Below are 14,767 nucleotides of genomic sequence, written 5' to 3'. Positions count from 1 at the left end.
AGAGGGCTGGGGGCTTGGGAGAGAGAAGAGGGCTGGGGGGCTTGGGAGAGAGAAGAGGGCTGGGGGGCAGGGGAGAGAGAAGAGGGCTGGGGGGCAGGGGAGAGAGAAGAGGGCTGGGGGGCTTGGGAGAGAGAAGAGGGCTGGGGGGCTTGGGAGAGAGAAGAGGGCTGGGGGGCTTGGGAGAGAGAAGAGGGTTGGGGGGCAGGGGAGAGAGAAGAGGGTTGGGGGGCTTGGGAGAGAGAAGAGGGCTATCTCAAAACATCAACTCAAAACATCAACCCGAGAAACAAAAACGAAGAGAGAGAGTTCATTAGCAAACAATCTGAAGCTAACACTTACCGAATATCTCCCCGCCGCTGGCGTACTCCGTCACCAGATAGATCATGCGTTCTGTCTCCATGACCTTGGGAGGAGCACAAAGAGACAGACACAACATAAAGAAACGGACCATGCATTCATCCTCGTGGACATCACCTACACTACACTGTACTGTGGGTAATCCACACTGCACCTGTGCAAGGTAAGAGATAGCTACTTAATTAAACAGGATAACAGAAAGTAAAACAGACACACTCACAGCAACACACACTTACAGAATACAGAAACACACTGACACACGCTCACAGACACACACACAGACACACACACACGCACGCTCAGACACGCACACAGACACGGCGAGCGCTCATACCTGGTAGAGCCGGATGATGTGAGGGTGTCGCAGCATCTTCATGATCTCAACCTCTCTGAAGATCTTCTTCAGGTTCTCATCATCCAGCTGCGTCTTGTCAACAATCTTAATGGCCACCTGAAATAAAGACCAGAGGTGAATCACTCGAAGACAGACAGAGACTGAGGACACTTTGATTGGAAAGTGGACAGGGTGGACATTCTACGACCAGGTGGTCCCCAAATGGGACTGAACTCAGGTTCCACTACAGCACCTCCTGTGTGGCACCTCTGAGTGCAGAGACGGCAGAGATTCACGTACAGGGAGCGCAGGGGTTAATGCTGCTGCTCCTGCTGCAGGAAGGCTAACACAGAGGGTCTGTCACTTCTCATGTCTTTCATTTAACAGAAACCCTGCAGGCCACGTATGCCAGCTCCACCCAGCAGCTGACTTTCAAAGGGAGGCATATCAAAGTGCCGGCGCGGTCTCTTTGAGGGCAGCCTGCCTCAGAGCTGAGGAACAGCCTGCTTCAGCTGGGACTCCCAGAGACAAAGACAGCCATCACAGGAAAGGGAAACACGTGGATTTGGGGGCTTGTCGTGGTTTCCCTATCCTGGTATTCATGGATCACTATCAACTATCACTCCAGGGTTTCATTGCAACCAGGTCCTACTAAAAGAATCGTCTGAAACAATGAGCATTGTGCTTGCATTACAAGGCGTGCAAAGACAGTAACACAGAACGCCTTCACGTGAAGTCACAGAGGCGGTCAGGGTGAGGCTTGCTTTAATCTGCGCAAAGCCAAACCAGATCTCACTCTCAGTACCCTTGCATGTTTCCAAGAACCGAGAAAACTCAGGGAGGGAGAGAGGGGTTTTCCCAACGAACACGGGCCACGCTGCGGTATTTTTTCACAACTAAAAAGCCTGGGGAGTCTTTTTATAGGACATCTGGTAAAGACTCTCTAATTGAAACGGTACAGTGTACACAGTTGATAACAGATGTGGGGAGAGACACACCAAAGAACTTTGAGGAATGACTCACATGGGAACGGACGGCAGTCTGAGCGGAGGGGAATCCCGCTAGTCAGAGTCTCAGGGCAGGCTGAGCTGCTCTGGGAGCCACGGTATGAGGAAAGAGGAAATCTCCAATGAGGATTGCCTGCCTGCCTGCCTGCCTGCCGCCAAGACACTCACTCTGCCAGCCCATGAGCAGGGACGCGCTGGCCAGTGCAGTGCAACTGGACAGCAATCTCCCCTCCCATCCCAGTCTCTCAGAAGCAGCCTCACCAGCTCTGAGGATGACACACAGAATGGAATGGCAGAAACAGTCCCTGTTGCTAAGGTGACCTCATGCGGTAACAATGAGCTGGACGCTGGCAGCTGCAGCACAAACAAGCCAGCGGAAAGAGACAGGCAGGGAGGGAGGCAGGGAGGCAGGGAGACAGGCAGGCTTCAGTGATTCTAGTAGGGAGATAAATAGGGGGAGGTAGCAGGAGTGCCACTGGGAGACGAGGAAGAATTAAGGAGAAGGAGGTAAAAACAATTGAAGTAAAATGAGCACTGCGGGGTATTTCAATGTGAGTGGGAGAACCATGGGGCTATATCACTGTTCTAAATAAACAAATAAATAGTCATGTAACCAAAACATGACAGAATGAGACAGAGAGAGACAGAGAGCGAGAGAGAGCGAGAGGGAGGGAGAAAGACAGGAGAAAGAGAGACAGAGAGAGAGACAGAGAGAGAGAGAGGGGGAGAGAGAGAGACAGAGAGAGAAGGAGGGAGAGAGAGGAGAGAGGGAGCAAGAGAGAGGGGAGAGAGGAGAAAGAGAGAGGGGGAAGAGGAGAGAGAGAGAGAGGGGGAGAGAGAGCTTGTTCATGCTGCTGTGTGTGACAGCAGGACTCAGTGTTCAGATCATCTGGAACTCAGTCAACAAGTGATGTGAGCATTACAACACAAAACCACACTCTTCAATTAGGACATGCTGCTGGGTTCTTGGCAGGCAGGCAGGCACACAGTTCAGCCGTGTGTGTGTGTCTGTGCGTGCGTGCATGTGTCTGCGTGTGTGTGTCTGTGTCTGCATGTGTGTGTATTCTGTGTGCTGTGTGACAAGACATGTGTTCTGAACAGGTTACAGTACTATGCTTTTTATAAAGAGCTTTTTTTTCTTTTCCCCCAATAGATGCAAGAATGTGAACTGCTGGATTTTACAGATTCATTTTGTTTAGCATTACACACAGCAAAGCCTGCAGTGAACTGATAAAAGGTTACTAATTAAGTTAACGAGTGTGATTGCGGTCTCTATCCTTCCTGCTCAGTCTCTGGTCTTAGATTGACTCGAGTGCAAAAAAAAAAAAAAAAAAACTGCTTCAAAACTAGAAAACACTCTCACGCATCAGAGTGAATGTCAGTTCCTGGGCTGAGGACTGCACCAAGTGTCTACAGAAATCAACAGCTTTGCACTGGAGCAAAAGGGATAATGAATCTGAGCTGATTTACTAGAAAACTGTCCCAAGATCAGAGGCATGGCAGGAAAGAGCATCTTTTATAATGAAGCCTGGGTTTCCAAGCAGCCGGGACACACAATGGAATTCAATGTGATCGTACAACACGTTGGGCCTTCCCTGCCGGGTCACTGGAGGCTGGATAAGTTACTGCAGAGCCCAACATGAAGCCGGGAGCACTCATCCAGCCATTAAGAGCGAGCAAAACCACGATCAAACAGCTTCCACACAGTGGAAAATCAAAACCACCAGGAGCAAACAAACCATTCATTTTCAACATTCACAAAAAACTGCAGTTGTGAGCTCAGAGTAACCTCGCTGCCGCCGAGGCTCCGAGTTCAGAGTAACCTCGCTGCCGCCGAGGCTCCGAGTTCAGAGTAACCTCGCTGCCGCCGAGGCTCCGAGTTCAGAGTAACCTCGCTGCCGCCGAGGCTCCGAGTTCAGAGTAACCTCGCTGCCGCCGAGGCTCCGAGTTCAGAGTAACCTCGCTGCCGCCGAGGCTCCGAGTTCAGAGTAACCTCGCTGCCGCCGAGGCTCCGAGTTCAGAGTAACCTCGCTGCCGCCGAGGCTCCGAGTTCAGAGTAACCTCGCTGCCGCCGAGGCTCCGTGTTCAGAGTAACCTCGCTGCCGCCGAGGCTCCGAGTTCAGAGTAACCTCGCTGCCGCCGAGGCTCCGAGTTCAGAGTAACCTCGCTGCCGCCGAGGCTCCGAGTTCAGAGTAACCTCGCTGCCGCCGAGGCTCCGTGTTCAGAGTAACCTCGCTGCCGCCGAGGCTCCGAGTTCAGAGTAACCTCGCTGCCGCCGAGGCTCCGAGTTCAGAGTAACCTCGCTGCCGCCGAGGCTCCGTGTTCAGAGAGTTCAGAGCAACCTCGCTGCCGCCGAGGCTCCGAGTTCAGAGTAACCTCGCTGCCGCCGAGGCTCCGAGTTCAGAGTAACCTCGCTGCCGCCGAGGCTCCGAGTTCAGAGTAACCTCGCTGACACTGAGCCTCCAGCGAGACCCAGCAGAAAAGGAAAGTGCGGTCCACCTACAGCACAGCACCTTACTGAGATCCTACGACACTAGCATTACCATTACTCTTACTATTACTATTATTATTAGCACAGTCACACTGGCACAACACACTCAGATCTCTGGCTCTGGAGAGATGCTCGCTGGAGTCACAGGCAGCCCTCCCCAGCTATACAGAGAGGCCACTGCGTAACACAGCAGGGGAGCACAGCACACACAACACAGTAGGTTCAAATATCAAACCCATTCTTTCAGTCTGTGACTGGACTGGTACAGCATCAGCATGAATTTAATAATTCACAGTGAAAAGCACAATCTCAATGCATCAGGGGTATTTTCTAGGGTTATGAGAGGATGTGAATCCTGATCACACTTAGTATTAGGCACACAGGTGCAGAGTGCAGACAGACCTGCAGATGCTGTGCAATGCATGCTGCGTGGGAGTGCAGCGCACTGCAGAGGAGATGGAGGCTGCTTCATGCTGAGCTCAGCACCGGAGCAGCTGGAAGAAAGAGAGCACAAAGCCTGAATAAAGACACCAGCTGCCTGCCGTGATGGCCAGTGTTTGCAATGGCTCCTGCTCCTCAGATACCCCAGCTGACACTGTCAGGTTACTAAGCAACACCTGCTGCAGTCAAGGCACCTTGCTCTTTGTAAAGTGCTCTGTCTGAGATGAAAAGATAGCCATGCAGAAGCAGAGCGATTCAGAGTATTATGTGTTTAATAGCTCAGCTTCAGATAGCTCTGTGGGGAGACTAATCCCTCTCAGTCCACTATGAGGACAGGCTGCTCCAGGAGGGATCTGCAGGAGCTCTTGGCCATTTCCTTATTTACAGCCTTTCTCTTAAAAACTACGGAGAACTCTTCACCAGGCCTGCCTAGAAACAAAATGCAGTAAAATCTCACTTATAGGGTTTTACTTGAATGCAACAGAGGATAGGAGCCCTAAATAGAAGAGAGTCCCAGAGCCCATTTAACCCTAACCCTATAATGTTCAGAGTTCAGGCACGTCTGTTATGTTTCAGGTCGTATTGGCCCAGCGCGATTTCAAACTAATTGAAACAGCCTTGAATTGATCAAATGTTTTTTTCATTGCATAGCTTTTACTCTTTTTTAATTAAACATTAGAAATGAATGTAGACTCTCTTTATAATCAACTCAAAGATATATTTAATCGCATCATACTGTTATATGACCAGCGTATTACTCACAAACCACAACTGTATTTGAGAAGGGAATGAATGAAGCTTGAGCTATGGTACACTCACTTCCAATAACATTTCTTATATATATAAACACACACACACACACACACAGAGGAGTTATTTGTAGAGACGTTCTGTCCAGGATGAATGACATGTACTCTCAGGTTCCTTTGTAAATGCAGGGCAGAACTGTGAGATCACATTATGCATGATGGACATGATGTTTGCACAGATATTGCTACATTTCATACAGCTAATGTTTGTCTTAGTCATTTTTTTATTTTACCCCATTTTTCTCCCAATTTGACATATCCAACCGTATTTTTTAAGCTCAGCTCACCGCTACCACCCCCGCGCTGACTTGGGAGTGATGAAGACGAACACACCCTGTCCTCCGAAGCGTCTGCCGTCAGCCGACCACATGCGCCACTCAGGAGCCCCCCTTACTGCAATTTTATGAAGGGCAAAAGTTGCATCTTGCTCATTTTTTGCCAATGCCAGCGGCTGCAGTCAGAGATGCACCGGCTCCTTCTGCCTGAACACTGTGGATAAGAGCATCGCTGCAGGAGCTCTGGGCATTCCTGCCTGAACACTGTGGATAAGAGCATCACGGCAGGAGCTCTGGGCATTCCTGCCTGAACACTGTGGATAAGAGCATCGCTGCAGGAGCTCTGGGCATTCCTGCCTGAACACTGTGGATAAGAGCATCGCTGCAGGAGCTCTGGGCATTCCTGCCTGAACGCTGTGGATAAGAGCATCGCTGCAGGAGCTCTGGGCATTCCTGCCTGAACGCTGTGGATAAGAGCATCGCTGCAGGAGCTCTGGGCATTCCTGCCTGAACGCTGTGGATAAGAGCATCGCTGCAGGAGCTCTGGGCATTCCTGTCTCAACACTGTGGATAAGAGCATCGCTGCAGGAGCTCTGGGCATTCCTGCTTGAACGCTGTGGATAAGAGCATCGCTGCAGGAGCTCTGGGCATTCCTGTCTCAACACTGTGGATAAGAGCATCGCTGCAGGAGCTCTGGGCATTCCTGCCTGAACGCTGTGGATAAGAGCATCACTGCAGGAGCTCTGGGCATTCCTGTCTGAACACTGTGGATAAGAGCATCGCTGCACAAGCTCTGGGCATTCCTGCCTGAACGCTGTGGATAAGAGCATCGCTGCAGGAGCTCTGGGCATTCCTGCCTGAACACTGTGGATAAGAGCATCGCTGCAGGAGCTCTGGGCATTCCTGCCTGAACACTGTGGATAAGAGCATCGCTGCAGGAGCTCTGGGCATTCCTGCTTGAACACTGTGGATAAGAGCATCGCTGCACGAGCTCTGGGAATTCCTGCCTGAACGCTGTGGATAAGAGCATCGCTGCACGAGCTCTGGGCATTCCTGTCTGAACGCTGTGGATAAGAGCATCGCTGCACGAGCTCTGGGCATTCCTGCCTGAACACTGTGGATAAGAGCATCGCTGCAGGAGCTCTGGGCATTCCTGCCTGAACACTGTGGATAAGAGCATCGCTGCAGGAGCTCTGGGCATTCCTGCCTGAACACTGTGGATAAGAGCATCGCTGCAGGAGCTCTGGGCATTCCTGTCTGAACACTGTGGATAAGAGCATCGCTGCAGGAGCTCTGGGCATTCCTGATCATCTTTGAATGAGGGGTGTCACTAGAGCCTTGCTCAACATCTCCAGGAAAATCCTGCAACGATACAGCTTGCCAGCATTCCACAGTGCAAAGTACAAAAGCATGCCAACACATCAGCTTTATTGTAGAAGATGGCCAGCGGCCAGCGGGCAGTCATGCGTTGACAGATGCAGGTTGCTGTCAGGTTGTCAACTCCCCTTTAGGAGGAACTGTAGTCCAGCAACATCCCTGGTACACCACGCTGCATCCCTGTGCATCAAGCTCATCACAACAGTGTCAGCATCTTCTCATTACTGTACTACCCTCTGCCTTGTAGAGGTGTGTATTAACCTTGATTCTAAACATCTCTCCAGACAGGTGCAGCCCTTTCCAGACATCATCATCATCATCATCTTAAAATACAAAGCAAATTCATTTTCCTAACGATATTCAAACAACATCTTGCAAACAATTAATTCGACAGATCCCACTGTAACGCTATTAAAACAGCGTGGCATTCATCTTCATTTTATTATAATTAGAAACTCACACTCGCTCGCACTGTCTATGTTTTCAGAGAACGGCGGCGAGCATTCAAGTTAACTAATGAAACACGTCAGTCATTGATCGCTTTATTTATGTTGTATACGCGCCGGGTTAAAAGCGTAGCACTGTGAGTCTCACTAGGTATGAATGTGTTGAAATGTAAATGAAAAGTTTCTAAATGAAACACATGGCATGTCAGTAAAGAGGAAGAATAAACTTGCGTGCATATCCAGCGTGCCATCTTTGAGAAGCGTGCCGCGGGTGCATTTCTTACTGTTGCCAAACAGTTTTTTTTTTTAAGCTCAAATAAAAGACCTCTGACAGGCTTGGTTTTTCCCAGCTAATTTACTGTGCTCGAATAGTTTTTTTGTCTTATTTTCTCTGGCTGTTTGTTGTTTTGTCTGGGCCTCGCTGTCTGGGTCGATCGACGCTGAATCACTCTTTACCGCACAATGTTCATGTTTAAAAGAAAAGGCGTTCTTTAGGGAACCACACGAACAGTGTTTAGCCCAGCAAGTCAGAGGAGGCAGGGATCTTAAAGACAGACAGGAGTTACAGAGAGGAGTCATTATTTTGAGAAGTTCAATCATAATAGTAAACAGTAAAATAGTATTCTACTGTGGAGTGTACTGATACAGACAGGAATGAATGTGCATACCAAGTGTGTGAATCAAGTCTATTGACTGACAGCAGCTTACATACACTCTGAGCTGTAAACAAGGAAGGAGAAAGCTGATCACAGATAAAGCGCAGGGATCACTTGCTCCTGTGTTCTGGCGTGTTGCAATTTCAGCTTCTGGAATGAAGGACAGCTGACGCTCCACGGAAAGGAAGGCTCTGCACTCTGCACAGAAACACGAACATATTTACAAGACAGCTACCTCAACATTCAAAACCTTTGTCACCTGCTGTCGGGTTACACTGAAAACCATGAAGGTGTAGAGTTTTTAACGTGGACGCACAGTAAAGTGGCAGCCGTTCAGCTCTGTGGGGCTCTGCCCGTGCGTTCACCACTACCACTTCACTGCCCCGACACAGACCCAACCAGACCAGTGATCAGAGCGCTGAACCGCAACACTGCCACATAAACTTGGCAGACAAACAAGCCACAGAGTCTGTTTCCACTGGCGCTTGAGCTGCCGAGTCCTGATAAAGGGTACGTGGACATGAGCGGAGTGGGGCAACCTTGCCGGATGACACCAAAAAAACATCTGCCGACTTATTTTCTTAGCTTTTCTTTATCATTAGGGATAAGCCTCCACCAAAAGCACCTATCAGCCAGCAAGACTGAGGAACAGCCCCATGTGATCATTACTGACAGACTGCTGCCCAGCTTATAACCCTGTCACCACAGTGCAGACGCATAAACATGGGTGTGAATCACAGGTAGGAGTCCCACAGACGCTGCTCTCCACGTTACAAACAGAGGCTGTACCTGCTCAAGATTATTATTATATTCGTATATGAATCAGATTTGATGATATGAATCCACGAGGCTCGTGTTTCTCGCACTCACAATCAATTGGATTCTCGTGTACAGTGTTTGCTACCCTGGCAGTGCAATCTGGATGGCTGCTCCTGATCGCTTCCTATAGCAGTTTTATCTGCTTTCATGAACCCATTCATTCACTCACTGTTTTGAACCTGCTGGAACCCAACATATCCCATTCCTGTCAGTCAGGAGAGCAGAGGGAAGCCCTGGGGCAGCCGAGACTGCGAGACACGTGGAATTCACAGAGACTGCGAGACACGTGGAATTCACAGAGACTGCGAGACACATGGAATTCACAGAGACTGTGAGACACATGGAATTCACAGAGACTGCGAGACACATGGAATTCACAGAGACTGCGAGACACATGGAATTCACAGAGACTGCGAGACACATGGAATTCACAGAGACTGCGAGACACATGGAATTCACAGAGACTGCGAGACGCATGGAATTCACAGAGACTGCGAGACGCATGGAATTCACAGAGACTGCGAGACACATGGAATTCACAGAGACTGCGAGACACATGGAATTCACAGATACCACGCTGGGAAATAAAGTTTATTATGATGCGTGTTACTGTAGCTGTTTTGTTTTTACCAACTACAGTAGTAGCAAAAAAACGTCCTGATTCTACTTAAAAATAACTCACTCTGCAGATATAAAGAAGTTCAACACTATTGCTTTATTTCAAGAAGTTTTACACACACAAAAAAAGGAGAAAAATTGATTTTTGAAGCCGGATTGTATGAAACAAACCACCGGACGCCTATGGTACTGGAGTTGTGAATCTCTTCACGGGCAGCACCATTCCTCAGAGGGATCGGCAGAACAGAGACCGGAAGGGAAGTGCAAAAGGACTGATTCCACGCACAGCACATTTAGAATCAGAGGCACAGCCAGCCAGGTGCTTCACAATGAAAGAGCTCCTTTTGAAACACGCACCTCATGATCTTCTGCAGAAACACAGAGGAACTCCATCTTTTTCTTTTGTTAAGGCAGGAAGGAAACTGAAGGGCTGTTCTGAAGAATGCATTTATAAATGCGAGCGAGTCTGCTGCACAATACTGGGAGCAGATCTGTACTCTCCTGTTTTTTTGGACACTTCTCCCAGACAACTCCCGGGACGGACTCCCTCGTATTTTGCTCAGAATTCTGTTAAACCCCTTTAGGTCAGCAAACCTCTCATTTCTGCAAATGTCAATTTCTCGCAAATATTTCAGGTACTAAAATCATGGAAGCCGTGTCATGTAGGGTTTGTGGTGTCTGCAATCCCTGTCTTTATGTAGCAGGGTTTAGCACTCAGGGGAGCCCTGTGGCAGGCAGGCAGGCATCCTTCACCATCAATGATGACTTCGCATGCTATAAGCACTCCTCGTCTGTTAAAAAACCCCACAAATATTCATGCAAATTTCAAGCATCTTGGACGACAACATACTCTCGAACAATCCTACACAACGCTGGAAAAATACTTTCTGTGCAGGGCTGTGTTTAACAGTGGGACATGGCAGCAAGAATGATGTGTGTGGTAAGCGCGAGAGATCACAAAAACACCAAAAGCCAGCGACGCTCAGAAAACCAGAACTCCAATAACATCTTTCACTGCCAAAGGAAAAACAGATCAAGAAAGTCCCACGCGCACAGACCTTTGCATGCTGTGACTAGTTCAGTTTCTATTACAATTTCAGCATGAACATTGCTTTAGAAATTCAGATCGGTTGATAATATGTGATAGTGTTCATTTCAAATAGAAGTTGACAGTGAAATGTTACTGACAGTGGTATTACTGATCCGCCACACACACGCAGTGTAATGAATAACGTGGCAACACCACGTGGCTGCGGAGCTGGGCTCTTATTATTATTTTTTATTTTTAGAGGGTTTTTTCTTTGATGACGAGGGCAATGAGCAGCACCAAACTCAGCCTTCAGGTCTGTTGTGTGATGACAGTAACAACGCACTGTGTATGCGCTGCTGTCCTGCAAAATCAACTCCAGTAGACCTGTTCACAAAGTACTGCCTGCTGCCAAATCAGCCACCTGCAACCACAGCACAAGAACCACCACGGCGCTGAGAGAATCGGATTGTGAAGCATGCTTGTGTTTCTCTTTGATATCTTTTCCTTTTTAAAAGCAATTCAAAGGAGCAAGGTATCAGAGTCTATCATTCTACAAAGTAATAAAGTGGAATGGTATTCACTTGACATCAGGCCACTAAGATCTGAGTTTACAAGCTCCCTCGGTGTTGCCAGGTACGTGGGAGTTAGTAATATTAAAAGCTACAGCACACTGTTAGTGTGAGCCGTGGCAGCGCTCCTACAAGCCTCCTCCTGCCAACTTTCACTGCTCTGTGAGGAATAGTTTTTACACAACAGCAGGGAACGCGACTTTTAAATATGTATAGAATAATATTCTCTCTCCTTCATGTCCTGGTCCAGCCAAGACTTACAACTCAACGTGAACGTGAGCTCCCGACTGCATAACACCCTACACTCCATGAGGTGAGGTCTTTACCAGGGGAGTACAGATTCCCCAGCTGAGACGAGAGCACCCCTATCCAGGCTCTCTAGTCTGCTGGCCTGGTAATTCTCAGTAAATCCTCCTCTCCACTCCCCTGCTGCTCAACCGCAGGCAGTCAGTATCCAGCCATTCTGTTAAGCACCAGGATCCCTTTACCTGAATGAGATTGTCTCAATCCCTTTGACCTGACTTACTTCTCCTCATCCACACCACATTAGAAAGTGTGCTTGTATCTCACAAAAGTGACACTGCCCAGAGCCTGGAGCAAGCCTGTCTACGGCAGTCAAACTGCAGAATGAAGACAGCACTGTGGAACTGGGCGCTACCCAACACAACCCTTCTACCCAGAAAGCGTGATACCCCCAAATCAACGAGGCGGCTCGGAGCACCACTGCAAACTGGACTGGTCAGAGATCCCACACCACCAACAAGCTGTGACCCCCTCAAATCAACGAGGCGGCTCGGAGCACCACTGCAAGCTGGACTGGTCAGAGATCCCACAGCACCAACAAGCTGTGACCCCCTCAAATCAACGAGGCGGCTCGGAGCACCACTGCAAGCTGGACTGGTCAGAGATCCCACACCACCAACAAGCTGTGACCCCCTCAAATCAACGAGGCGGCTCGGAGCACCACTGCAAGCTGGACTGGTCAGAGATCCCACAGCACCAACAAGCTGTGACCCCCTCAAATCAACGAGGCGGCTCGGAGCACCACTGCAAGCTGGACTGGTCAGAGATCCCACACCACCAACAAGCTGTGACCCCCTCAAATCAACGAGGCGGCTCGGAGCACCACTGCATCTACGTGGATCAGGCCTCCTCAATGCTGTCCCTTGTAAACACCCAGCCTGCAAAGACCACGCGGGACAAAGCCTCTTTATACTTCCAATGCAAACGACTTGAAACAAATGAAGAGCTAGCGAGCAGAGCCTGCAGTGGTATACATCTCATAGGCAGGTCGGAGTGCGTTTGATCCCAAAGTACATCTGGAGGGCCTGCACTCTCAGCGGAAGTGTTAGAAAACATTACACCCCATTTTCATTGAATACTGTGAACTGTTCCTGTACAACGCCGGCATACAGTAACATTACTGCACAGCAAGTGAGAGGGATTGCTTGGCGATTCTCTGTGTACTTTTTCCCTGTGTGAAAAACACCACCACAGGCAGCATGCAGTGACAGGAAGCTGGGAAATGAAGGGTCAACACACTGTGCGTCTGACAGCGATCTCACCCTGCCTGCTCTGTGAAAATGGTTCCCCTTGGCCTCTCTCTACAGTCAGCACGGAGCAGTGAGTCACTCACAAACTATTCCACAGCCTGGCTATGACAAAACAGCTCCCAGTCCCACTGCACCTCAGAAATGAGTGAGACACAGGTCAACTAACTATTTCCCCACCATCGTAGCCTCCCCTGACGATGCACAGGGAGCAGAGTGCTTCACTTGCTGGTGTTGAGGCGTAGCAGACAGGCGAACGAGACTTCCTAGTGAAGGAGCCTGCTTACTGCACAAGATGCACATGGAACTGGGGCCGTGACAGGCAGGGTGGACACGATTGCTCATTTCAGATCAACTTGTTCCGTTGCTTGCTCATTTCTTTCATTTCCAAGACGTTCATTTTCCACGAGCGCCTCAAACGAAAAAGAAAAACGCCACTGCAAGCTGTGCAATGCGTCACTAGCTTGTGCAGAATAAGCAGGCAGCCTGTCATTGTGTTACTGTGTCATCCTGCTCGGATGGAAACAGTGTCCTCCTCTCCACTGCCTACCCCTCTCTCTGCCCTCATTCAGAGCTTAAGAATAGCTCCTCTGTGTCAAACCAAGAACGAAAAATAAGCCCTGCGTCATCCTGGCTCTATTTCTCAGCAGGAGCACCATGAGCCAATTACTGGGGGTCTCCGGAGGCCCCCCTTCTCCGACACTGCGTCTCAATGTCACTGCTTCTGGCATCGGCAGCAGCAGGGTGACGTCAATCCCAGTCCCTCGACACACTGGGGGAGCAATCGCACTGCCACTGCCTGCTCCCTGAGCTATACAGCACACAACCACACACAGCCCCTCTCCCCTTCACAATTTCACAAGCACAACTAACCCAGGACAGCAATGATGGTACAAAACAGCGTTCTCCCCTCTAGCTTGGAATCGCAATTTCTACTACGAGGAGTCAATGCAACTTCCGGTGCAAGACAGCGAAGTGTTTGTGCGTGTGGGCGAATACGGTACAGTAGGACTGCCGAATCATCACTAATGGAGCGCAATGCTACACAGTCATTATCAGGCTTGCAAGCCCTGATTCATACCCAAACCAGATCTTATCTCACAAGGTCATTCGAGCTGCAAAAGGAGATTCATCTACGAGCTGTGCTCCCGTATCGCTGTCTGCAGGCTGACAGGGGAATTTGGAGGGGCTGCCTAAAATGTCATTTAGAGGTTATAAAACCACATTCAATGCGAGCTTTTTTATCCCTAGTTAATTATTTAGCCAGTTCATGAAACTGCATGCTATATTACGAATGGAAAGGCAATTTCAACACACACAGCTTTACTGGGAGCACCGTTCTAGCAGCACGGGTCTAACTGGAATACAGTTTGGTCCTGAAGCTTTCCAGTTCACTGCACGAGACAGACCCAAGTTCATATTGCTTTGCGATACTGTCACAATGAAATTTCTTTTGAATGCTGCAGTTCAGCTAACTTTCCTGCCGTTGGCAGCAGCCTCAGATACAGTGTCTGTTGCAGCCTGATTGCATCCCACAGCCTCCCAGCAGCTCCAGCCCTGTACAATCAAACTCCACACAGCCCGCCTGCTGTACCAACCAATGATGCCTCGAGCAGAAACCAAGCAGGATTTCACTCCTGGGAGCCGGAAAGACATTCCACTCATCAGATCGCCCTTAATTAATAAGAAATGACCAACAAGTGAATTCCTGCAGGTTTCATTTCAGCGAAGTCTGTCAGTGTGGAGCTAAGTGAGTCAGTGAGAGGGCGGTCTCTGAGCCTGCTGGCTTAACTATCTCTTTGAAATATTCATGGGAGCTGTTGCTCCAGATGGGATACATAGAGGCTTATGAAATCCGAACGAGGAATTCAGAGGAAAAAAACGGAGTTAGGCACCCAAGGACATTACCACAAAATCAGTTTAAACAAACAGTTTTAAAAATGACATGGAAACAGCACAGTGTTTGTATGACAAGAGGCTTCAAGAAA

At 49.2% G+C, this 14,767-nt stretch overlaps 1 protein-coding gene across 2 annotated transcripts in view; it reads right to left on the bottom strand.

The window, feature by feature from the left end:
- Nucleotides 1-14,767, bottom strand: part of LOC117968823 (serine/threonine-protein kinase SIK3-like) — a 65,538-nt gene that overhangs the window by 29,254 nt on the left and 21,517 nt on the right. For both annotated transcript variants that reach the window (XM_059009576.1, XM_059009575.1), the window contains exons 2-3: nucleotides 692-808; nucleotides 340-403 (exon numbers count right to left, since the gene is read on the bottom strand). In XM_059009576.1, the coding sequence (XP_058865559.1) occupies nucleotides 340-403; nucleotides 692-808 (181 nt within the window). The remainder of the gene's footprint in view (nucleotides 1-339; nucleotides 404-691; nucleotides 809-14,767) is intronic.

The sequence above is a fragment of the Acipenser ruthenus genome, chromosome 39 (assembly GCF_902713425.1).
Source record: "Acipenser ruthenus chromosome 39, fAciRut3.2 maternal haplotype, whole genome shotgun sequence".
Classification (NCBI taxonomy): domain Eukaryota; kingdom Metazoa; phylum Chordata; class Actinopteri; order Acipenseriformes; family Acipenseridae; genus Acipenser; species Acipenser ruthenus.
Note: the sequence above shows the minus strand (reverse complement) of the source record. Positions and strands in the feature narration are given on the sequence as shown.